The 24,995-nt window shown below is 40.5% G+C and overlaps 1 protein-coding gene across 2 annotated transcripts in view; it reads right to left on the reverse strand.

Moving 5' to 3' along the window:
- Positions 1-24,995, reverse strand: part of PI4KA (phosphatidylinositol 4-kinase alpha) — an 86,923-nt gene that overhangs the window by 6,270 nt on the left and 55,658 nt on the right. For both annotated transcript variants that reach the window (XM_019539082.1, XM_019539081.1), the window contains 30 exons: positions 24,488-24,570; positions 23,167-23,237; positions 22,245-22,369; positions 21,476-21,557; positions 20,399-20,482; positions 19,938-20,027; positions 19,237-19,356; positions 18,935-19,027; positions 18,287-18,443; positions 17,863-17,990; positions 16,552-16,710; positions 16,172-16,323; positions 15,076-15,183; positions 14,270-14,397; positions 14,064-14,183; positions 13,283-13,362; positions 12,939-13,132; positions 12,099-12,189; positions 11,201-11,368; positions 10,545-10,598; positions 8,595-8,715; positions 8,158-8,287; positions 5,138-5,208; positions 4,163-4,235; positions 3,981-4,051; positions 3,259-3,368; positions 2,651-2,755; positions 2,087-2,212; positions 1,653-1,773; positions 484-643 (listed from right to left, as the gene is read on the reverse strand). In XM_019539082.1, coding sequence (XP_019394627.1) covers positions 484-643; positions 1,653-1,773; positions 2,087-2,212; positions 2,651-2,755; positions 3,259-3,368; positions 3,981-4,051; positions 4,163-4,235; positions 5,138-5,208; positions 8,158-8,287; positions 8,595-8,715; positions 10,545-10,598; positions 11,201-11,368; positions 12,099-12,189; positions 12,939-13,132; positions 13,283-13,362; positions 14,064-14,183; positions 14,270-14,397; positions 15,076-15,183; positions 16,172-16,323; positions 16,552-16,710; positions 17,863-17,990; positions 18,287-18,443; positions 18,935-19,027; positions 19,237-19,356; positions 19,938-20,027; positions 20,399-20,482; positions 21,476-21,557; positions 22,245-22,369; positions 23,167-23,237; positions 24,488-24,570 — 3,375 coding nt within the window. The remainder of the gene's footprint in view (positions 1-483; positions 644-1,652; positions 1,774-2,086; positions 2,213-2,650; positions 2,756-3,258; positions 3,369-3,980; positions 4,052-4,162; positions 4,236-5,137; positions 5,209-8,157; positions 8,288-8,594; positions 8,716-10,544; positions 10,599-11,200; positions 11,369-12,098; positions 12,190-12,938; positions 13,133-13,282; positions 13,363-14,063; positions 14,184-14,269; positions 14,398-15,075; positions 15,184-16,171; positions 16,324-16,551; positions 16,711-17,862; positions 17,991-18,286; positions 18,444-18,934; positions 19,028-19,236; positions 19,357-19,937; positions 20,028-20,398; positions 20,483-21,475; positions 21,558-22,244; positions 22,370-23,166; positions 23,238-24,487; positions 24,571-24,995) is intronic.

The raw sequence follows: 24,995 nt of genomic DNA on the forward strand, positions 1-24,995 counted from the left end.
CGGACTAGATGATCTGCTCAGGTCCCTTCCGACCCTACAAACTATGAAACTATGACTGCAGTCCATAAACGGTATTAGCTTAAATCGAGCTAAGTCATCTCACCACAGGTTCTCACACTGCTGTGAAAGAAATGGGCTTTAGGGCAGGATTGGGCCTAGGAAAGAGAAATCTTCCCCTCTCAGTTCAGGCCATATCCATAAACAGCTGAACACAAATCAGCTTCCTCATATCAAGGGAAGACTGTTCAGTTTTTTGTGGCCCAAGGCAGTCTCAGACTCTTGTGTCAGGTCTATTATCTGAGGGAAGCTTTCAGTGTGTGAGGAAGCAACTACTCCCTTCACAGAGGGGACAGACTTCAGATAAATATGTGATTTAAACTCACTGAGCAATAAAAGATATTCATTCTTGTTTATCCTCATAAACAGAGATGTGCATCCATCTCTGCTTATGAGCAAACAAGAAAAGACTTGCAGTGTTCTCACCTGACTGCCAGGTACCCCCTGACACACATCTCCATGAACCACTTGAATGGGGTGGCCTCCATTTTCCCTCCCATGATCATCACCATCTCATCTGTCAATTTGATGTCTGGCTCCCAGCCCAGATTTCCACCAGGAGAGCTTTCAAACATGAAACCAAAATCTGTGCACAAACACATGTGTAAAACAAAGCATTTAACATATTGTGCTGGTTAACAGAGCACTCACTACAGAAGCTATAAAGAGAGGCAAAGTTTATGTGATTTCAAGGGCAGCCCTATGGAGATCAGGTTAGAGTAGCCAAGACTGAGTGGTATGAAGTGTCCATTTTATTAGCTATGTCTGACCAGAGGCTGTGTCTATTCTTCCCCTATGCCACCTCCATTACTAGGTCATGCTACTGTAAAAACAAATGACTTGTGCAGAATGCCCCTCAGGATCTGTCTGCCAAACCACAGTACTTATCCTTTCCCAGGCTGCTAAGCACTCCCTGGCATTTCTGCCTATCAAGATACCAGTCACTAAGCTGGTTCTATTTGGCTCCCCTATTAGTGGGGGTAAAAGTAAAACTACAGCTGGAGGAGGCAGTAAGATAGGTATTAGTATGTGAAATCCTATTTTACATACACCTCAGAGGAGTGCGGTAGGAATATTTGCCAATGGCTTTGGAGTGCATTAGTATGGAAAAATGAGTGAAACATAACTGTAGGCCTTGTACTGCTCATTATAAATCAAAGAAGCTGCTTGCTGAAACATTAGTGGAGTTTCTTAAATGCAAATCTAAATGAGAGGTTAAACAGGAAAGTAAGGCCAACATCCTGCTCAAGGCAGGATCTTCCCTGTCCTTAACCAGCCCAGAGAGAACACATGTACACACATCTGGCAAACTTACTAACCAAAAGAAATTTTTAAAAATCCACCTAATGTAAGAGTAAAAATCAAATGGTGCTTATGACCCTGCTAATTAGAAGGACTTGTCTTAGGCTTGTAAAATTTTGCAAGGCTGGATTTACCCAGAATTTAACACAAATCACTCAATGTACTCCTTTAGCCCACTAGGAAATTCTGGAATAACAGAAAATGACTTCATAGGAGAAATTACTTCTTTAACAGTATGCTGCAAGAAACTGAGGAAGCAGTGACAAACAAAAGACCAAGGAGATGCAACTGACCAATGTGAATGATATGCCCCTTTTTGTCCAGCATGATATTGCCATTGTGCCTGTCTTTAATCTGGAGCAGAAACAGCAGAAGGCTATAGGCAGCCATGCTGCGGATGAAGTTATAGCGAGCCTGTGTGAAGAAAAAAATTGGTACAAGTTCAGAAGAGAAGAGATGGTTTGTCTTGCAACCCCAGGGAAAATGATGTTCTTCTGATAAAGGGTTTCTCTTTCTATTCATGGTTAGAGTCCAGAGCACACACTTCCAGTTACTACTCTCCGTTACCCCAAACCTACAACACCTACCCCTGACCATAGCTGTGATGCGGACTATCAACATTAGACACCATATGCAATATTAAGCAATAAAATATGAAATGGAAAGTCTTAGAAGCAGAATGCTTTTCTGGGCACATTTTTGCTATTCTTGGCCAAAAGGTATTTACCTTTTGGAATGCAAGCGTCGACTCATCTCCATACTGCCTTGTAAAGTAATCATACATCCCAAAGTCTGTCTGCCTGCCCAGTTGGTCACGGGATGTGCACTCAGGAATGCATTCAATAACACCACACTGGAAGGAAAGGGAAGAAAAGTCTGCAAAGCATGTTCCTGTGTACATTGCTCATGGCTGATGGCAGCTCTACAGATTCCATGCGAAAAAAAACAGGTAAGTCTATGGAACACTGAATTTACCACTTCCAATGCATTTATTTTGAAATCTCAGGATATTCCTTTCTGTAGCCATATCACCAATTATCTGCAACACCTTCTAAGACACTTTCACAACATACCATATGTCAGTGAGTAGCAAAGAGAGTAGAACTGTTACAGGCAGCAAGAGCCCAGAGCCAGAAGGCTGGAAGAGATAACTCTTCCAGCTGCTACTCTAATTATGTAGCTTAAGTACTTTGGGGATAAAAATTCTCTGGTGTAGGGGTATATGGGTCATAAGAGGTCTTTAATTGCACAGGTGTCTGTGCTATAGGCGACTATCCAACAGTCCACTTACCCCTGGGGCTGTGGCCACCACTCGGTAAGGGAACACAAACAGGTCCAAGCCTACCAGCTGAAATATGTTCTTGAAAAGATCAATGATCTGTAAAGCCAACATGTCCTGTTTAACAACAAAAGAGTACAAATATTAAAGGGTCAGGCAACAAAGTCAAGTGGGTATGTAAAATATTCTGAAGAGCTGTGAGGCTAATTTGACATTGCATTCCCTAGATCTTTAGTGGAAAGACTGAACTGAAAACACTTTGGGCATGGGGTGGAGGCAGCAAGTACATTTTCAGAGCTGCACTCTGCCAAGACAGTTTAACTGAACACATCTCATGGATACCTCCTGGTGGCCTAAGAGAGCAGGAATCATGGTGGCACTCTCCCCCTGACTTAAAGGCAGGTCCAAAGCTATTTCTCACTTTATTATGGAAGCCACTGCAAATTCTTCTCTGTCAGGTAATGAGGTTTTCTTCTTTACCATCTTTTAGTAAGAAGCTAAACCATGATTCCAGGGATTCTCCAGACAAGAGTACTTTGGTGTTAGTTTTACCTTCCTTCTAAAAGCTAACTGCCATCAACTGAATTTTCTATTGTTGGGAAGACCTGGTAGTTTTGTACCTGTCTACAGTCATCACCAACTTTAAAGATGGCTGCTTGCCAACAGATTTTCTTACTGTCTACCCCTTCTTCTGTACTTTCGTCTATGGAGTCAGAGCGACAACGCAGACCTGCAGAAAGAGCAAAAAACAGAACTTGACCATGGAGCTTAATTGACAGCTTGGTATATAAGCTACAGTATTGGGAAAAACTTAACATCTCACTGGTCTACAGGGGATTTTCTGCCCTGCAGGGTGAATTCCACTGAACCCATCCTGCAGTAGCAGCACTGATATATTTAAATTATATTCCAAAATAGACTTCACTGGTAAGCACAAGCACTAAACTCGGCTCCTGAGCTAACATTCTCATGAAATTTATGAGGAGGAGAAGGATGGCAGCTAAAACCCAAGTTTTCATGTTTCCTAAACTAGGCAGAGACACTTAATTTACAAGCTGCACTAATAGCTGTTGACAGAATTTTTTGGGACATGTATTTGGCCTGATTTTATAAAGACCATTTCCAAAAAGAGCAGTTCTATTTCTTCAAATCCAAACAGCAAGCTTTCCTTCCCTGTTTCCCATAATTTAAAAAAAAATCCAACTGTGTCAAATCATCATGCATTAAATTCTGGTCTGTAACTATTTTTACTGCAATGGCATAAGACACCAACGCAGGAAATTCTAATGGAGTTGCTGACTGTTAACTGTTAATGTATATGATTAAGTAGTATGGTACTGACCTTCTTTTTCAAGTTCACTGACTCCACACCGTTTCACCTTAAACTTGGCCAGGTATGGAGCTTTTGCAGCACTGGGAAGTACGACAAGGAAATTGAATGGCGTATATTCAACAGACATAACTTCCTAATAAAAGATCTAAATATTATGACTAGGGCTGAGGAACAAAACAAGTCTGCATCACCTTTGCATAGGAGTTCCCGACTTGTAATCAATATCCAGAACGATAGCTTCAGGATTGCTGGGCAAATAACAGCCTACAAAAAGGAAGGAAGAATTCAAGAAAGAATAGGCACTTGCCAGTTAGTGTGACACAATAAAGCACTAGGGAAGTCTGATGATACATCAGTTCTCATAGGTTTAAAATCTACTCTGAAGCTGGAGATTGACAGAATACTGTGTGCAATGACAGAGGTCATACACTTGGACACTCAAGACCTCTTCCATCTGTCAGCAATTGCCAGAGAGCAATAGAAGATAGTTTCTAAGTTGCAGAGCAGCATCTTTTCAGAAAGGTGTGGAGGCAACTTCTTTATAAAAATACCTATAACAGCTGGTAGCGCAGCCCAAAGGACTGATGATTATCCCTAGCAGCAGCCACATGGTAGTCAGCCTAGCTAGACATAGATCAATAAAAGGGTTAATAAAACCATACTGGAAGGAAGGTTGGAGTCAGAGGGGAAAAATGTGTTTAGGAGAGGCAGAGATTTTTGAACAATGGTGGGAAGAGGGAGTAAAGGGATGCATCTTCACAGCTCACTTGTTACTAAATATTTCTGTCAAGGGTAAAACTTGGTTAACCTTCCCCTTCAATTGCTTTGCTCACTTCATTTCTCAGCCTGCCTCTCTCTCAGTTTGGATTTCATCTGATCAGACAAACAGCTTTCTGGGCAGGGATCTCATTCTCTCAGAGTGCAACATGCCATCCCTACCACATTGGCATCATGCAAATATTCATGCTACCAAGCTCAGGTTTAGCTTGACAAGGAACAACACAGGACACAGCAGAAGAACAAGCGCTTATCAGCCTCAGGCAGCAACAATAAGAGGGCCAGAAAAAGAGAATGATTGTTAGAGGCTCCCATGAATCATTCATACAAAGTTCAGTGTTCACATTAAATGCAAAAAGAACGTACAATATGATTAGACTACTGCTTACCAGGCTGCACTTTCACCTCAGACAGGGCACTCAAACAAGCCTTCTTTCTTTCATCTCCTTTAGGGAATGGCCTGGGCAGAAAGACAATATTTTACTTTACTTACTTTAATGAAGTCTATTCCACACTTAAACAAACATTGCTTTAAATAAATGTTTCTTCCTTGAAGAACAGTAGTCTCTTACTCCACCATCCCTGCAGGCTTTGACCACTTTCATTCAGTATAAAGCACAAACTTCTTCCTTATATAACACTGGTTAAGATTTTGCCTTTTTGGAAAAAAACACTCATTCCAGATTTCCCTGGGGTATATTGGCTATGAAAGGTAATCATGTACCATACAGTATCTGACAACAAACCTTGCTCTATTTCCCTTCTCTTGCCTATTAAAAGGCCACCCAGAGTACAATTTTAGCTTTCAGGAGCATGTGGGTAGCTGCAGTTAGCAACCTGGGGTATTTCCTAACAACCTAATAGCAAATGCCTTGTACACTTTCAAGTATGAAATATAAAATGGATCTTTAAATGGCAAAGGTGTCAGTTTGTAATGCACAGTTCCAGGAGGAATAGACCCCTATAAACCAAGAGTCACTTCCAGAACTGACCAGGAAATCCTTAGATTCACGTCTCTCAAAAAAACCTGTGGCTTTTCTAACTCCTTGTTTAAAGCTATACTTGAGTATGTGCAATGATAAATCATCTGAGCTGACCTGAGAAGAACAAAATGCGAATCATATTAAACTACCCATACAGCCAAGGCAGTCTGCCTCCATGCCAAGGATAGGCAGCCAGCTAAACCAGGACTGTTAAATTCTCAAGCTAGGCTCCCAGGGATGAGAAGGCACTGCCTAAATTAAGTCACAGCTGGACTAAGCAATTAATTTAGGAGCTCTAGAGAGCTCTGTTCAGCCACAAGGAGTAAGACTGAGACGCGAGGCAATGGGAGAGACTCTAAACTGTTTGAGTAATAGATTATTCTCTCTCAGCCCAGATTAAAAATAAATAGACAGAAGTTCTGAGGTGTCTTCCCCTGCCCCTGAAACTACCCAAGGGCAGGTCCCCACGCAGTTTTCATATCCATTTGTTTTTAGCTTAGGGGGCAATTTCATGTTGATTCAGGTGAAGCACTACTATTACTCCCCAGCATGGATGCAGTTATACTAGTGTGGATTTGGTTATGGGGTAGAGCTTTTTCCTGTATATATATGAGAACAGGCAATTTCAGACTAACAGTTACTGCAGTTATTTAACTAACTGCTGAAACCAGAGGGATCTGAAGTGGTACAAAAGATTTCCAAAGCAAAGGAAAGGCAGAAGAACTGCCTGTGTGGTTACACACCTAATTTGTTCATGTAGTTCCTGAATCTGTAAGTGTCATCTGGACAATAGGGAACATGATTAATGATTAGCATGTACAATTACCCAATTTACACTTGCAGTCATGGTAATTGTGGAAATCAGTCATGCAGTTACAACATTCACCTGGCACAGAAGCCAAGCACCTGAAATATATTACTTGGGCAATGGCGCTGGGTATTACAGTGGGTTAATGCACCTCCTTTTTGTCTGGAGACCAGTGTAAATACTTCAGACAATCTAATCATGCTACTTCACATATTCATTTATAAAACAAACTGACTGCCACACCTCTGACATTTACCCAAGAGGTACCTAGAAGAAAATAAAGATAGAAATGCCTTCAGAGTTCCCACAAGCAAAAATAAGTTCTATTAGGTTGCTTAATTCTGACTTTAGGTGCTAAGGGTTAATTTTTCCCTTTAGTCTCCCCAGTGAAGTCCAAATCTAAAAATGACCCCTGGTGTTGGACAATGCCAGGGGCATCTCCACTGCTTGGTTGAATCTTCTCGTTTTTACATTTGGAAAGGTTGTTTAAACAAGAAAATGCAAAGCCAATCTGCATCACTAGGAAAATGGTTTTTCTGATATTCAACTATTTTATATCCCAGAAACTGTTTTCAAACTAGGTAACAAGCATGCTCTTGAGCTAAGAGCCTATGGGCTAAGTTGCTGCCATCCTCTGGCAAGCTTTAAAGTTACCTACTTTCACTGTAGCCTGAAGTTAGTGACAGGTTACCAGAACGTCTGCATGAACAGAAGTTTTGCCATTACTGAGGACTAAGAAAACCCAGTGTGGGAGAAAACAGCCTGTCTCCATTAAACCTGCTCTGATGGACCAAACAATGATACAATCCAAAACACAATCAATCACACCAGCACTACAAATAAGAGAAGAGCTTTGTGCGTGTAGGAGACAACTTATTTATATAGCACAGAAATAAAGAAAAAAAGTGCCACTTTCATGGAGTTCTAGTAAAAACATGATGCATATCATTTACCTGATCACATTTATGCTTTTTTTAAAACCAAAACAAAATGCATTTAGCTAGTTATAATTTGCAGAAAATAATGGAAATGCTGTCAATTAAATACAGCAATATTTTTCCTGCCTGAAGCAAGCTGTGCAAACTTTCCAAGAGAAAGCCTTTCACCCATCCAAATGCCCATTTTAATGAGGCAGGTGACACTAACTAGAACACTGGGATTTTGTTCAGCTGGCACAAGAGCACTGATTGTTCTACCATTCTCATTCCCATCTAAATGCACTTTACTACCGAGAATCATTGTGCTAACACCAAGCACCACAGGTTACAGTGGGGGGGGGAGGGGGGGGGAATCAGATTAGCCTAAAACCCAAAGTTCCAGCTATCCTTGTTTCTTTGCAGTGCAAACTACAATGTATCCTTCAGAGAAAAGCACTATTAAAACCGTCTTCAGGCAGTTATGATTTACTAAGTTCAGGTCAGATACTAACCAGATAAAAATACTAACTAAAAAACCTCTTGGGTACCTTACTAGCTATAAGTTGGAGAGAACACTTTTAAAACTATTCTTCTATGGGAACATGGTCTCAGACCCGACCAGCAAGTCAGTGTCCCATTCAACACAGGAGCGAGCTATGGAATGAGCTGTAGGTTGGCAGTCCTTGGAACCTGGCACTTACTTGATGATGGCTGAAACATTGGTGATTTTATTGAAGAAATCAAATTCCCGTTGGTAGAACTCCTTTGCTGGCCCAGATAATGAGCCAGTTATTTCTTCAACTAGCTGCTCCAGCAGTTCCCCAATGTCAGCTGTGTGATACCAAAGGAGGCAAGCATGAGAAGCAGTTTAGATATGTACCCGAAAAATCCTCAACTGCAAGGTGGGGAAGGGCGGGCAAAGAAGAGATTTTTTATTTGTGCAACTCAAACAGAGACCCTGCATTTGCTCCGAGGAATTCCACAAGGAAACATCTGCAAACTGCATTTTATCTATATAGAAAAGACAGATTTTAATTCCGGCAGGGAGAGGGAAGCGTGTGTGCGTGGATGTCTTAAAGGAAGGGAGGGAAGGGAGAGAGATGTGAGGAGGGGGTGAGCCCAAAGGCAAAGTACTCACGATCTTTCTGGTGTGCCTCTTCATCCATGTAAATATTGGTTTTCATGTTCCAGATGAACTGGTGAGCTAAAAGCTGCGATTTGGAGGCTGCCCATAGGATGTATTCCCTCACATAGCCCATCTGCAACCGTCCAAATGCAGTCACTTAGAGGACTAGCGCCACAATGCAGAGTCAGTTCAGCCAGCACCAACAGCTAATTTTCAGAGCCAAATATATATAAATAAGACTGGAAAGAGAAGAGAACGGCAATTCTGCCATTGCTTTCTTAGCAGCCTGGAGAGTGGCACAGTAATCGAGTAGATGTCAAGAAGTTTTACTCTTGGCGGCACTGGCACTGACCACCCTGAGATGCTGGAGGAGTTGCTTCTCATCACTGCACCTGTCTCCTGTTCCATCCTTTTATCTAATTAGATTCTGAACTCTTTGAACAAGGGTTACACATCTCCTGTGGGTGCCTACAGATGTGCAGTGAGGTTGCTCTGATGCACTGTAATTACAGTGCACTGGAGCAGGCTCTATTAATCAAGTCTGCCAGGGCACGGTAATTACTGCACTCCAGCAGACTCCAGCATCACATGCATCAGCATCCCAATGCTGAAAAATGGCACCTGGGGCACTTAACTAAAACTCATCGAAGAAGCTTTAGTTAAAATGCCACCATTTTTCAGCATGGGGAAGGTGATGCACATGAAGCTCCAGGCACTTTACTCAGAGCATCTCTTGGAGCGGCTTTAATTAAAAGCGCCGCTCCCACCCCTGCTTCCCACTCCTGGAGCATGCATATAAATGCCCTATGTGTCTGTACCCAGTAAGATGTAGACCTTATCTTGTTCAGGGTCCAGACCTGCTACTGTAATAAAGATCACTCTAACACAGTGTGCAGAACTTTGTTGGTATGAAGTTCATATGCTATCCCAGTTTTTACAGAAATCCCAAAAAGCAGAAACATCTGAGCAAAACTGACCAAGTGTTTAGTGCAACAGAGCCCCTGCTACAGCAACACTTCCCTCCAGGTTTTGTGTCTTTTGTATGTCATGACTTTATGACACAGGAAGGAGGTGAGGGAAAGATTTCTACTGATCTCATAAAATACAGAGTAATCAGTAACAGTGGGCCCTTTACACCTACCTGTGCTAAGGGCCTGAAGAACAATGGACAAAGGAACAAGCTTCCTATGGAAGGATGAACCTAACTTTACTGGAGGCTTTTAAGAATAGCTTGGAGAAGCTCAGGTCTGGACTGTTTTACCAATAATGAGCCCGGCATCTGTGCAGGGGGATTGGACTAGATAGCCTGCAAGGTCCCTTCCAACCCGACAATTCCATGAACAATTATTCAGTTATGTATGTTACTGAAAGAAGCAGCTTGAATACTGCAGATTGCAGGGATCAGAATCTGACTAGTCTGGGGCTGGTACAGATATTTGCACACCAGAGAAGAAGCAAATCCTAAGTCAACCATGGACCCAACAAAAGTTTGTCAACCAGCTTCATCAAGATTAGGGTACGTGCTGGTACTTGTACAATACATAGAGCAGCAAGGCACATCTAAAAAGTAGATTTATCAGTTGGCAGTGGACTGACGGATGGTGCAATTTTTACACCTTCAGCTCTGCATTTGTAACTGTGGTTATTTCTAAATTACAGGTGAAAACTTCCAAAAGCTTGATCATGCAAAGTCCTCGACCCCTTTATTAGGCTAATAATACCAACAACTCACCCCTAAGAAAAGTGAGGCAGCTATTCTCAAAGTTGCCCACAAACACAACACAGCTAGCAAGGTGGGGAAGAAGTCTACAGAGGCCACCACTTGTCTTTTATATACCAGTCACAAGAAAACAGCAAGCAGTACATTCTCATTTGTAGCTACCCTGTTTCTTTTAACTCAGAGCTTAAAAAGTTTTTTGGGAAAGTTTTTGAACCATCTGCCTGGAATAACATCCTCCTCACCTTATCATATCTAAGTGCTTGAACAATCTGTGGAATGTAGAATAAAATGGCATCCTGGAAAAAAAAAAAGAAAAGAGGAAAGCAAGCAGTCAGTTTTTCTACTAGCTGAAGGAAGTGAGGAGAGGAGGAAAATTACAAAGGGAAAAAAAAGATTTAATTTAAAGGCACAGGCATCAGTGCAGGGGGACTGGACTAGAATTTTATTCTGTACAAGTGAAAAAGCATTCATATTACTCATGCCATCTCTTCCATTAATACTTTCCCACTGCCCTCTTGACCCCTCCAGAAGTACAATTAACAGGCACTTGTATTTTATAAATATCCTGACATCTGTTGCATCAGAAATAAACATCTTTCTAGTGAAGTAGGGTGGAAACACACACTCACACTCACACTCTTGAAATGAACCACAGCAAGACAGAGTACTGGCAGCAAAAAAGACCATTGCAAAAATAAGTGAGCCAAGGCTATATGGGGCAACCAAATTTCCTCTCTAAATGCAGCTTGATCTGTTGCGTCTCCTCTCTGTATAACATGCCCCTTTAACAGTTATTTTCTTCATGTTAATGGAATTAAGTTATGTGGGCACAGATGCCAAAGACCTTAACTTGGCAGGAATATGGTATTTGCAATTCTCTTAAAAAGGTCTCTCTTACCGGAGGGAATGATCGTAGGACTTTAACACCATACTGAGCAGTCAAAGGATGAGGTGGATACATGCTTGAAAAATATGAAAGGCCAGTTGGTGGATCTGTTGGTGCCCAGCACAGAACATGGCTCAACTCAGGGGCATCTGCATCAATTGTGTGCCACGTGACCAGGTACTGTAAGAAAAAGGAGCATGATGAATTTAAAAAAAACCAAAATCATCCCTGAGGTATAATACACCAGAGATCTATTTGCCCCATAAATGAATAATTGTAAAACTACATTCTCTTTCATAGCAGGCTGAGGTGAAGAAATGCATGAATACTTAGGTATGTGCAGACTATAATGCATTCAATATTTAGGTGTTTTATTAAAGAACATTTAATTTTCAGGGGCAAACATGATATCCTTTAGCTACTAGAATGGTCTCATTCATGTTGATCTGGAGTTCAGATCAATAAAAGCGCCAATTCAGCCACCACTTTTTTTGTGTTTCCATGAAAGCTGGTGGACACTGTGAGGAGGAGGAAGCCTCTTCAAAGTGTCACACCTACTATCTTTTTGCTACACTGTTTTCTCTCTTTTGATCAAGGACTGGCCACGAAGCCTCAATCATTGCCTGCCCTAAGCTGCGTCAGGGACTTACTGCTCTCTGGAGTTCTGTACATGCTGGGAACGCTCTTTGGAACATGTTGTGTATAACAAAAGTAACCACACAACCTTGCTTTTGTAATCCTCAACTGACCACTTTATTTCCCCACCTAATATTGTAGTTCTTACTTGCTGACTTGTATTTGGTATTAGACCATAAGTTTTTCCAGGTAAAGACTGAAACCATCTATATGTTTGTACAGAACCTAACTGACTCTGGGCACTGTTGTAGTATAATGAATCATAATTAGTTGCCTTTATTGCTTCAGGAACATCACTAACAGCTCCTGGGTCCAACCGAACCAGGCGAGTCACTTCTGTGCCAATTGCTTCAGTGTTCTTAAATCTAAGTGGAAGCAGAAATGTGCGTGAGTTAGTAATTCACAGTGAGAGGTGAACTGCTCATTTTTACATGAATAGTTTCAAAGGCAGAAACATACCTACTTCACATAAATATGCCACGTGGAATTAACTGACTTTTAGGGACTAAATGTGCTGGCAAAACTTGCAAGCGAGTTCAGAAAAAAACTTCTAGTTATTCTCTGCTAGTGGTAGAGTATACTGGCTCCACCAGTCAGCAACTTCTTGGCTGAAATGAGACTTGTTGAAATCTGCCTCCATAATTCTACTTGGCAGAAAGGGTCACTGTTGCTAAAAAGTGAAATTATTTCCCTTTTCTTTGGGGCCAATCATTCCAGTTCTGTTGTTCTACTTTTTTTTTTTTTTTTTTTTTAAGACTCAATCTAATTTATAATTAGAAACTCTTTCCTCCCCACCTTACCCAGGCAACCTGGCTGGCAAAGAGAATTCAGAACTGGTTTACCTGTAATAGTTTCAGACACTAGAGCTAAGTTTTGGGGTAAAAACCACAATTCTGGCCCAATTCTCCTAATGAAACTTAAACCGTGGGGTCAGAAACAGAATTTCGATAGCTAGTTCTTTTCATTTAATGGTCTGAAACAGTTGCAAATGCAAGCAAGAGAGATAGGAAAGCGGTAAATATCCATGCCTGCTTGCAGAATTTATTGTGTGTGTCATTACTTTAGACTCAGAGAGAGAGAGGAATTATATCAGTCGTTTGTTCTGAGCTCTCACCTGCTAGGCAGCTGCACAGCAAGATGAGGAGAAATGCTCCAGGCCAAATTCACGTTATCCTTCCACTGTTTTTCACTCAGACTAACATATTTTGACCTCCAGTTTGCCACGCTACTTTCTCCAGTTTGATCCAAGTCCAGCTCAGGAGATGACAGCGGGTTGTACCATGTAATCAAGCGCTCTATCTCAGTAGCCTAAGGACAATGAAGGACAAAACAGTTTTCTGATGTAGATAAAATTCTTCCAGATTTTTCTCAAATGCTAGATGAGTCTGTGGCACAATAAGCAACTGTTACAGAAAACCCAGTAACACCACTACTTTTCTGATACTAAAGACAACTTACCAACAATGACAACAGAAGTGTCCTTCGTTTCATGTAGTACTTGTGGAGCTGTGTGCCCCTATTAGTTTTCTTAGACATCCCTTGAGAAAAGGAAGAAAATATTTTCCGTTGCTTTTTAGCAAATACATTCTGGCCAAGGACAGAATCCACATGGAGCTCTCCTAAGTTGAGACTGAGCTCACTAGCAAGGTGACAAGAGACAGCTAGCATTAGAGCTGCCTGTGATGCATGTTATTACTTTGAGCATTTCAGGCTAGAGTTCTCTATCTGGCACTATTCACCAGCTTCTCATTCATTTCAAATACATTCCAACTGCCCAGATAAAAACCTGCAGCTTACAGCTGTACAAATTTACATTCAGAGAGTCAATGAGTTTGTGTCCACTTACAACCCAGGAGCTCTCAATTGCTTATGAACATTGACCAACTCCTTCTCAGGAATTTAAGCTACTATAGCTGCTAGTGTTTTACTTTCTGCATTATACACTTGCAACACCTACAGAATCAAACCACCGGTTTCACAGGTTGTAAGGCTGGAAGGGACCTCAGAAGATTACCAGGTCTAGCCCCCTGTGCCAGGCAGTTCCAAAATCTTTGTCTCCATTCCCTGTGTGGCAGTTCTTTTTTTTTTTTTTTTAAACTTGCATACTAACAGTCCAGTGTAATATCAGAAGAACATTATTCCAGTGTTCAAAGTAAATAGTGATCTTATATCCCATTAGAAGCCAAAAGGTTCTGGATGGTCTCATACAAATTACCAATAACAATTAAGTAAGAGAGACCTGATTTTTTGGAGATAGTTGACATGCCACTGGACAGTGGGTAAGTATTTATCCACCCTTGTGTGGCCTGCTGCCGAGATCCAACAGTGATATCCAGGTTACTTCTTGTGTCCTGATTATCTAAAAATAAAAGCAAGAGGTTTAATTCAAGAAACAAGGAAGCAAAGAAACAAAGGGATTTTTGAGATAGTATGCAAGGAACTCACCAGGAGGAACAAGCTGGCTGGCTGTTAAGTACTTCTTGTCTGAGAACATGGCAGTCCAAAACTTGATCAGTATGCTGATGTCCTCCCGAAGTCTTTTTTCCCCTTGGGTGGGGAACTTTGAGGGATAGCTTATAGGAATTGCATGAATGATTAGAAAGCAAGGATACTTCAGAAAAGTCCCAAACCCATGTCTTCTCTTTTGATTAGGGGAGATGAGACTGAGCACATCATTGTTCCCCCCCACACCTTATCTTTAATCTATCTCACTGGGGAGTGTAGCCTTCCTGACAGTAACTGTAGCCTGCCAAAATCCAGAAACAATTTGGAATTAAAAGCTCTGATGGACTTCTTCACCTCCCAAGATTGTCAGATGCTGCTGCCGATTAATGTTGGCTATAGATGTAATATAAAAGACAGACTTGTTTTTCAATCAGTTTTCCAAGCTGAATATAATTGAACAGGAATAGCATATCTAAAATCCCTCCACACTGGAAAAAAAAAATCTTAACCCAGTTTACAAATAGGATTTGTAGTCTCCAAAACCAAATAGTTTAAGAAGATTTTTATTTTCCTTAACCACAAATTATTTATCTACTCTAACCATGAATTCTTTTGACCTCTGAATCATACACAATGGACCAGACAGAAGCACAGGCAACCTGGAAAAGGGCTTTTTATATAAGAAGAACATAATTAAAATCAAGCATCAGAAGAACAGTTCCTGCTGCAAAGTATTCTAGAAGGGTTTTTTTAACTTTAAAAAGTCTCTCACTTTTGGGCTGAATGTGAAAAGAAAGAAGTAGTACCTGAAATAATCAAAGGCTGTTGAATAAATCTTCTCTCTTAAGACATTGCGAATGGTTGCATTTGGAACAACATCAGCATGCAACAGAGACAACCCCAAGGTCAGCAGCCTAAAGTTTCACACATGTAAGAGAAGGGAAGAAAATATTTGCATTTAAACTGCTGATGAACACCAAACTAGATCAGCAGGCCTAGCACTACTCTAGGCAAGTGTGAACAGATTTCCTGTAAGCCAAAAAAAGACTACTCTTAGGAAACAAAAGACATATACCACCTAACATATGCAGAAATACATGTCAATACAACTTCACTGTCTTCAGAGTTGAAGTCTCTGACTCCATTTCTATCGATTACCATGTAAAGCCCAGTTCGGCTTGGTTCAGGAAGCAGTTGAGCATAGTGCCAACCTGATCTACCAGGAGAAGACTGCTCATAAAAAAAGGCTGAAAACAAAACCATGAAATCTCTTGTATTTGCACAGCATGGCACTTCATGGATAAGGCACGTGACATATTAGCAAAGGCTGGCAAATCATAGTCTGATTTATAGTCTTAAATAGGTATTTCTGTACTGTCTGGCTTTTTCCCTAGTGTAAATCAGACTGTGATGGCAGATATCCATATCTAAATGACATTTATGAAGGAGGAATTTATCTAAAGTAATTCAAGGGGAGCAGGTCTGGGCAAACTGTATTTCTTCCACCATCAGCCAGCCTGTTTGTGAAATTATGGCTGTAAACTAACTGGACATGGGAAGTTGCTGAAGTCATAATGCGCAAGTCCTGAGCTAAAACTGTCCCCAAGAGATGTATGAATTTAGTCACCACAGAGTTAAGTAGCCTGTAAGGGAAACTGGAGCCCCTTGTGCTTGGTAAAATTTGCTCAAGTGCCAAAAAGAATGAGAAGGTCTACTGAAAAAAAATCAAAGTGCCAGTGACTGATGGCTCTGAGGTGTTTTACCCCGAGACCACAAAGAGCAACTGGATTTTTAGCGCTGAGCTCTTCTTTTCATATACCTGCTCCACCCATTTTCCTTTGTGGGGGAGGTGGTGGGGAGCAAGGGAAGAGGAAAGTGTGGTGGGGAGAAACAAACACTCACTTGAAACGGGGCCCAATAGCTGCTACATGGCGGTTCAGACTGCCCTTGGCTCCTCCAATGTTGAGAGACAGGGACCGCTGCAACAGGCTAGAGAAGATCTCCACCTGGTCTGAGCTGCAGTACTTGGCTATTTCAAATCTCTGTGCCAGAAACTGAGGAAACAAAAAACAAAGGAAAGTATGGCTCAGTGACACCAAAGCTTCCTGTGCTTCTGCCACCTTTATGCAGCTACATAAATATGAGAATGCTGCCCTACTGTACAGGGACACTACCATAAGGAAGAGTGCTTCTGCTCCACAAATAAAAGCTCAGACACAGAGCAGCTCAGTCATAGTGCTGCTAAGAACCCAACACTGTTACGTGTAGAATGGAGTACTTACATCAATCCAGGTATAATGTGGAGTGACCTCTGGAGGGCAAGGCTTTGGCTGACTTTCTTCTGAAGCAGCTAGTGGATCTGCTTCTTTCTGCTCACCAGAGAAGAGACCAACTTTCTGCTCCACTGTCATTTGCCAGGCTCCTGTCATTTCCCGCATGAACTGTGGAAACAAAGTTTACTGCATTTGTTGTTTGCAAAGCACCTGTCTGTTAGCAAGGCACAGTGTCCTTCTCCCATAGTATGGGAAACAGCAAATCTGAACAGGCCAAACCATATACAGCTCTGAAACTCGCTGTAAAGATAGTGAAGCTAACTGTAAACATGAGGAATGCCTGTACTGCTAGAGATCTCTGTGCTCTACCTGAAAGGAAGTCTTTGTTCATGGGAAAGGGACAAGGAGGAATACAAAGCCTCCAGAACTCCAGTGTAACTATGATAAGCAGCAATGGAAAGACTAAGTTTATAAAAAAGGCTAACTACAATCAGCTTAAAAGCACTGCAACTAGCTTGTAGATCAGATTTAAGTGAAACTGCAAGGCTTATCCTTAACTTGCAAAATGTTTGGTGCTTGACTCCTGTAGCTGTGTCAGCACTGCAGTGGGTGCAACTATACTTTAGTGGTTAACAAACCAGTGCAGCAAAATGTAGCCACATCCACAAAGTACCACTGTTGTAGAACCAGAACAGCTTCTGAATCTGTCTTGTCAGAGTGGCTCTTAAAGCTAGAGTGCAACTGGCCTGGACAGCAAAGATCCTTTCCCATCTTTCAAAGGGATGTTGGGGGAAGCAAAAGAAAAGAAAATGTAGGCCTGGCCTATATAGAGAAGTCACACCATTTTAGCTAAATATTTTATTTTAAAACAAATTATTTGAGAGCTGGCACAAATAAGTGTATAGCTACTTGTTTCAGGTTAGCCTAAGCCAATTAAAAACAGTGTTTTTACAGGGTCTGAATATATACAATACGCCCTGAGCCTGTCAAGAATCAATACTAGATAGGGGAAGACTGTCATGCTACATGGCTTAAACATCCACATACTCTAAGTGAAAGTTTCTCAGTTGAGCTGGCAGGAAATGTAATAGGCAAAGTTGATGTAAAATCCTGAAGTGAGTGAATTTTCCCATATGCTAACATCAGGAAGCCACAGCTTAAGAAGGCAACAATTTTATTTTCATGCCCAGTTTGCACCGAATTACTCCAGATGAGATTTCACTCCATTTTCTTCCCCCACCGAATTACTCCAGATGAGATTTCACTCCACTTTCTTCCCCCTCCCAAAAGAGCCTGAAATCACTGGATGAGTCTTCCTACCGGTACTTCTATTCCATTTTTAGCAGCAAGCAACCACTCCCAGCAAGCAATGGCTGTTTCCATGCCTTGTTCTGTGAACATTCGCAGGGGGCCCCAGCACAGGTGATGGAGGAGCTGAGGGTCACATTCTGAAAAAACACAGTCATACAGATTTCTCAGACAGAACAAACAGAAAACAGTTTTCAAATCAGCAGGAAATTGGCACAGTTTGTGCCAATCAGCAAACAAATAAATAACTCCTGTGATTTCAAGAGTTCCTTCCCACTGTCCTCGCCCCAATTTTAAACGTACTGGAAGAAAAAGCACCGTTTTGCTTCAGGTTGATACTCACCTGAGTTTGTATGCATCTATTCATTGTAATTTAATATTAAGGGCACCAGCATTATTAACAAGTGCAAAACTGAGTTCTATTTGTTTTCATTACCTTTGCTACTTATTAGCAATGCAGTCAACTTAAACATGGCCTGGGTGTAGGAATCGGTCAGGCCTCCTTCTAATGCATCATTGAGCTGTTTAATCATCAGTTTGTTCAGGTCGGAGGTTCGACCTGTAGCACTGGAGAACTGAATCATTCCAGCCACCTGTGAAACATATTTTTGATCAATTATGACAAATAACTTTCTTAAATGACAACCTTACTTTACTGTGGCTTCAGTCAGAGTCTAGGAAGGAATAATTTCTAGGAAGCATAGTATTTCCAACTCAGTGAGGAAACCCACTGGGGGCCTTATGACAACTTCTTGACCATTACATTTTGCTGAAAAGTTATCTAGCAAATATAGGGAGAAGGCCAAGGCCTTTTTTTGCATGGGTAATGATTTCTTTGACCCCTGAGGACCAGCAGTAAAAAGGCCTTCTTAATAAAGTATGGATGTGATGTCCTTAAGCAAGAAAGAAGGATAACATGCTTCAACATTCCTGCTTAGTCTACCAGATGACATCCTTCTTAAAAGGATTTCCAACCGGGTTATACATGCAGCCAAATCCTCATCCTCCATTTAAACCAAACACCATCAACAAAGCTGTATCACCACTTGGTGATTGCCATGAATTCAGGAAAAAGCCCAGTTACCTCTCCTGCATAGCGATTGCGCAAGTTAAGAGAAGCCATGAAGTTGGAGTAATCTTTCTTTACACAAGTCGGTCTTTCAGTTAGTTGGGTTGCCTATGAAGAGGTAACATTGTTATTACTCTTCATGCCCGCAAAATGTGTTACCCATTTACAATGTCCAGTTCTTTACACTGATTAGCCAGTGCCAAACATCAAGAGAATTAGCTAAGTAGATTGCAAGGACCAGAAAAACAGCAAATGGCGCATGGATTGATCTCTATAAGACTGCTTCAGGCAAGTGTTAGTATAAAAGTAATACTCACTCCCAATGTGGTGTTTTGTCTGTTGTAGCCTGCAAAGTGGAGAATGCTTTCTGTAGCCATAGCCAAGCCTGTGTGTTGGGATAAGCCTGATACCCAGTTCTGATGCTTGTTCAGGTATTCCTAGGAGAAAAGGACAAATTCATTTGAGGGCGACTAATTTTAAAAACCATTATCTGGATTAGGAAAGTAAGGCTTACACTTATAAGACATAAGGCTATTTTGAATATTTAATCTCAAAAGCCTAGAATATTTTTCTTCCTCCTTTGTTAAAGGGCATAAACACAAATATGTTGAGGATCCACTTTGAAACCAAGGTTGTGGTTTTGAGAATCAAATATTCTACAAGGAGAGACCTTTTAAAATTACATGGAAGATGACAACATTAATTAATTTGTTCTAGGAAAAAAAGAAGCATGGAAGACTAGGGTCACTGGCACACCAACAAGGCTGAAAATTACTTAACTGTTATTATGAATAACTTTGAAAGGTTATCGTTTGAAGCCCATTTCAAAATATTTTAGGAATGCTTCTTCTATATGGGAGGGGGGAGGGAGTGGGGAAATGTAAAGAATTAGAATATACCAGAAGTTATACAATGATGCATGAATACTGTATCAGAGAAAAAGCTTGGCACACTCATTATTTGGACACTGAACATGTCTGAGAATCAGATTATTTCCTCATCCATTCAAGTTAGTTACCTGCAGGTGGGATTTTGTGACAGAGGGAGCCCATTTCATTGCTTCTTGTAGAATCATCCCACAGCGTGCAGCAAAGTCCTTAACTATACTCTTAAAGAAAAATAAAAAAATAAAGCATCAATGCATCTGTCACTTACCCAGTAATTAACAAACGAAACTCCACTTAATGGCACAACGAACAACACTAAAAGCACTAAATGGAGACTAATCAAAAGAATTTGTAATTACAGTAGGATACTTCAGCTTATAAAAGAATGTTTTTGAAAGCAAAGAATTGTTATGCTCCAGCAAAGTGCAATTCTGAAGAGGAAAAAGGTAGAACAAACATAGATATCTGGTAACCTAATTATAGTACAGGTTCCAAACATAAAATGTAGCTTTAAAACAGCCATTCAGAATGGCCAAACCAATATTCCCAAGGGACATGTAGGTAGTTGCTCAATCACAGGGCTATCACCTACCTCTCTGGCTTCATAGGTATCAGGAACAGTGATTCTATATGGGGCATCTGGAATGTCATAGTATGGTTGGTCCTTATGAATGTCCTAAACAAAGAATGTTAAGAGTCTCAGTACAGTACAACGTAGCACATCCACATCTGCTTAACGTGTTCACTACCAGCTGCACTATTCCCAGGAGTGCTCCAATTTACTAAATCAGTTTGCTAATGATATCCTCTGTCCCACAAATGCAGATAGCAGCTATTTAAGAGACTTCTTTCAGTCTTGTTTCCAGCACAACCATAACTGCCTTATTGTCTGTACAGAAACATCAGTACAGAATTAGTAGAACAAAACTCATACAATTTTTTCCCACCTTTCAAACACTTAAAAACAAAACATTAATCCAAAATTAAATAACTGAGTCCTTGCATATGTAAAGTAAACATAAAAAGAAGACTATTTGCTAGCCACCACTCAAAATGCTAACAGTACAACCTTGGCAGTCTTTCCTGCCTTGAGTAGGGGGGCTGGACCTTATGTTCTTTAAGGTCCCTTTCAGCCCCTAAATTCTATGGATCTATGAAACTTAATTACAAGTTCAGTAAGGAATGGTTTAATGGTTACAGCTAGGCAGTGAAAATCAGAGCAGCTAGGTTTTACTCCCAGTTCTAACAATGACTTGCTGTGCCACCTTGGATAAAAATCACCCCGGCCCACAGTTTAAATGACCTGGAAAATGGGGAACTAACAACACTTCTAAGATCTGTTCTGAGTTTAATATTAATACTGTCTGTAAGAAATTGTGAAAAGGAATTTTAGAAATTATGTAAGATGCCTTTTTAAGGTATAACTACTGTTTAGTTCAAAACTATAGAAAAGAAGAGCATTACAACTGAAAGATATGGAATATAAAGTTAAGGAAAAAAAATGGAAATATTATGCAGCTCAGCATCTGTAGTGTTAAACGATATATGCTACATGTTCTGCAAAGGAGCACCTTCCAGCAATACTCTTATCTCTGTATTCCCTTTTTAGTGGAAACTGTGGTCAACACAAATGTACTTCCTTTTTGTAAAGCAGTAACAAAACACTTACTGCACTAAGAGACAATGACAGTGTCTGGAGAATATCTAACATAGTCTTCAGCACAGTTCCACTCCACAATAAGTGAGGAAACCTAAAACAAAACAAATTAACACATTATACCTATAAAGAAATGCAGAAAGGGAGTACCTTCATCAACACATGCAAAGGAAACACACGAGAACATAGATGTGTGTAAATCTATGCAGACCACAAGTGACTGAGTTAAGTATGGATCACAACAGCCTAGAAGCTGAACAGTTGTCAAAAGCTCTTGCAAAGGCAAACTTCAGCATACAGAGGCAATTAATTAGTTACAAAATTCTCACAGAGTCAAGGTAATGATTTAGGCTAGGCAGTTTCACCTCCATATTTCGACTAGCTCAAGCTGGAAATCAATTACCCAATTTTGTATTTGTTTTTCTGTATTCTGTGATAGATAACATAATAACCGTATGCATTCCGTATTACCAGCTAGCACAGGATACGGGATGCTTTGAAGAAATATACAGTGCGATAAAGCCAAGTAAATTTTTGCATATATTTAAATGAGCATTTGTTTGGATTGTCTAGCATGTAAGAAGGTAGAATATCGACTAAGCAAGTATTTCAGAATCAAGATAAAGCTCAGCAGCCTTAGTTAGGCATTTTTTCATGCCTCAGTTCAACAGAATTAACAGCCATGAAATCCCAAAGCCCTAATTTAATTGTCTTACCATCAGTTTTGCTAACCAACTAGTCAACACAAAGAAACCCAAAGAACATGGAACTCGATACTCACTTATCTACAAGACCAGATAAGTATTTGTCTGCAACTCTCCTGATCCGTTTGTGAATGTGGTTAAAATTCACCAACAGGAACTGAGCGTGTCTCTCCAGCTCTTCTTCATTCTCTTTAGTTTTAGGCTAGAAACATTTCACAAAGAAGAAAGAAACATTTGCTTTTAGACAAAAAGTTCACACAAACTCGCTTTAGTTTACAGAAACTAAACTAGCTACACGACTGAAAAATACTTGGGGGGTTACGACTGACCACAAGATGAACATGAGCTACCAATGCAATGCCACAGCTGGCAATGCAAATAAAAAACTCTGGCTTGCATCTACTGATGCATCTCAAACAAGACCCAAGAAGTCATCCTCCTGCTGTACTCAGCCTTGGTGAGGCCGTAGCTAGAGTACCGCTTCCAATTCTGGGCTTCACATTTAAGAAAGGATGTGAAGAAGCTTGAGAGAGTCCAGAGGAGAGCCACGTGGATGAGTAGAGGACAAGAGAACAGGCCTTATGAAGACAGGCTGAGAAGCATGGGACAATTCAGCCTGGAGAAGTGAGGGCTCAGGGGGGACTTGGTGGTAGCCTATAAGGTATACAAGGGGTGTACATCAGAAACTGGGAGAACACGTGTTCACCAGGGCACCCCATGGGAAGACAAGGTCTAATGGTTACAAACTGCTGGAAGACCATTTTAGAGTGGACATAAGGAAAAACTTCTTCAATGTCTGAGTCTCCAGAGTCTGGAATAGACTTCCCCCAGAAGTGGTGCAAGCACCTACTCTGGATACCTTTAAGAAACGCTTGGACACTTATCTTGCTGGGGTGATCTGACCCCAGCTGACTTCGTGCCCCATGCGCATGGGGCTGGACCGTGTGATGTTGTAAGGTCCCTTCCAGCCCTAATGTCTGTGAAATCTATTAAACTTACTTTATCAGCCATCATTGTCAGGAAAGCTTCAAACACCTTATCTGCAACAGCTATTACACACTGCATCATACCTAGAAAAGAATCCAGAGAAATCATGTGTTGTCTTGACGAATTACATTTTCTTTGTATGCTACATCTTTAGCAGTCAAATTTATTTATTTTTATCTGACCAGCATTGACTCAACTTGCTTTAAAATCTAAAACAAACATTTCTTTCCAGAAAGATAAAACAGAGAGAAAGAAATGAAAATAAGCTACCAGCACTTGCAATTAGCACTTAGGAACAAATCAGCCTGACAGATGACAAACTATTCTCCTGTTCCTCCATGCCATAACTTCGCAGAATAAGACATTTTGCTTAGACTGTCTTAAAACTAAAGAAGTGCAGTATTTAGCCATTTGGTAAAAGTGGTTTCTACAGGTTACACAGTAACTTGACTTTTTTTTTTTTTTTTTTTTTGTCAGAGAGCTATTCCGATATGGTTCTGACTATTCAGTGGGAATACACTTGTGGAGTACAGAAGGAGATGTTTTTACACGGTCATAAAACTAAAGAAGTGCAGTATTTAGCCATTTGGTAAAAGTGGTTTCTACAGGTTACACAGTAACTTGACTTTTTTTTTTTTTTTTTTTTTGTCAGAGAGCTATTCCTAAAATACATTACCTCAAACTTGCTGCATAATCCAAGTGAATTGATAAAAGAAACAAACCAATACATTTCTAAAGTAGAGAGTAATTACAATCACTGCAATCACTATTTCATATAAAAAGTTAGAACTAGTTATAACCCACCACCACCAGATTCTCTGCTGCTGGCAATGATAGTCACTGGAGTTAGCCATTGACTACAGGTATTTTGGAAACTAGCATTCAGGCTATATATTACATATCTAGCAGCAGGAAACTGCAACGGTATTTTATCAACTGAATTTTAAGGGAACCAGTTCCGTCTAATTTGATCTGGTCCCAGTCCCACAGGGCCTTCATCTGTGCTGGTGTTTGTTGATAACAAACATTAAACAATTTAAAAATATATCTGATAATTTATGGGAAATTTGACTGGAAGAACAAATACACCTAATACATATGGCTGCTTCTATCAGGACTATCTCCTTCTGCACACAAGCACTGAACAAGCTCAAGATTTCCTGGCTCACACTAATAAACTTCAAGGCTCCCTCTGATAACTACAATTCAAAATTCATTTTGCTTAAACCATACCCATATAATGTAGGTTCCTTTTAAATTAGCACAAGTGCTTTTGTTCTACATTTAACTAAGTAACAAGTTTTAGGATCCCAGGTAGCACAGGTGAACTTACCAGATTTGTCTTTTTGAATAGCTTTATCCTCAAAATAGCAAAACATCACCTGGAAGCGATCTTGGTCTGCTGAACGCAGTACCCTAAGACAAAAATAATCTTCAGCACCTTCCACACAAAGCTAAATGTACAAACAGTGCTTTTTCTCTTCAGTATATGTCCATATGCAGTGACTGGGTAGTTCCCAAAAAAGGAGTAACACAAAATCTCCATTAAATTTAATGGCCAAGTCTTTGGATATATATCCAACTAATAAGGATTAGAGAACAAAGAAAAAGCTCGTGACCTGCTTAACAAATCTGCACAAAACCATCAAAAGTAAGAGAAATATGGTGAGGCACTCACAAAGTCATAGTTACAGGACATTTTAACAAACAAGATACCACCATTCTCTAGAGCCAACAAATTTTGGACAATCAAAGCACTGGTCCTCACAGCTGACTTAACATTAGGTGTGGAGAGAGCAAATGAGAGCGAGCGAGCAAGTGGGAGCGCACCTTTCAATTCT

This window comes from Crocodylus porosus, unplaced genomic scaffold, assembly GCF_001723895.1.
Source record: "Crocodylus porosus isolate Cpor-Errol unplaced genomic scaffold, CroPor_comp1, whole genome shotgun sequence".
Classification (NCBI taxonomy): Eukaryota; Metazoa; Chordata; order Crocodylia; family Crocodylidae; genus Crocodylus; species Crocodylus porosus.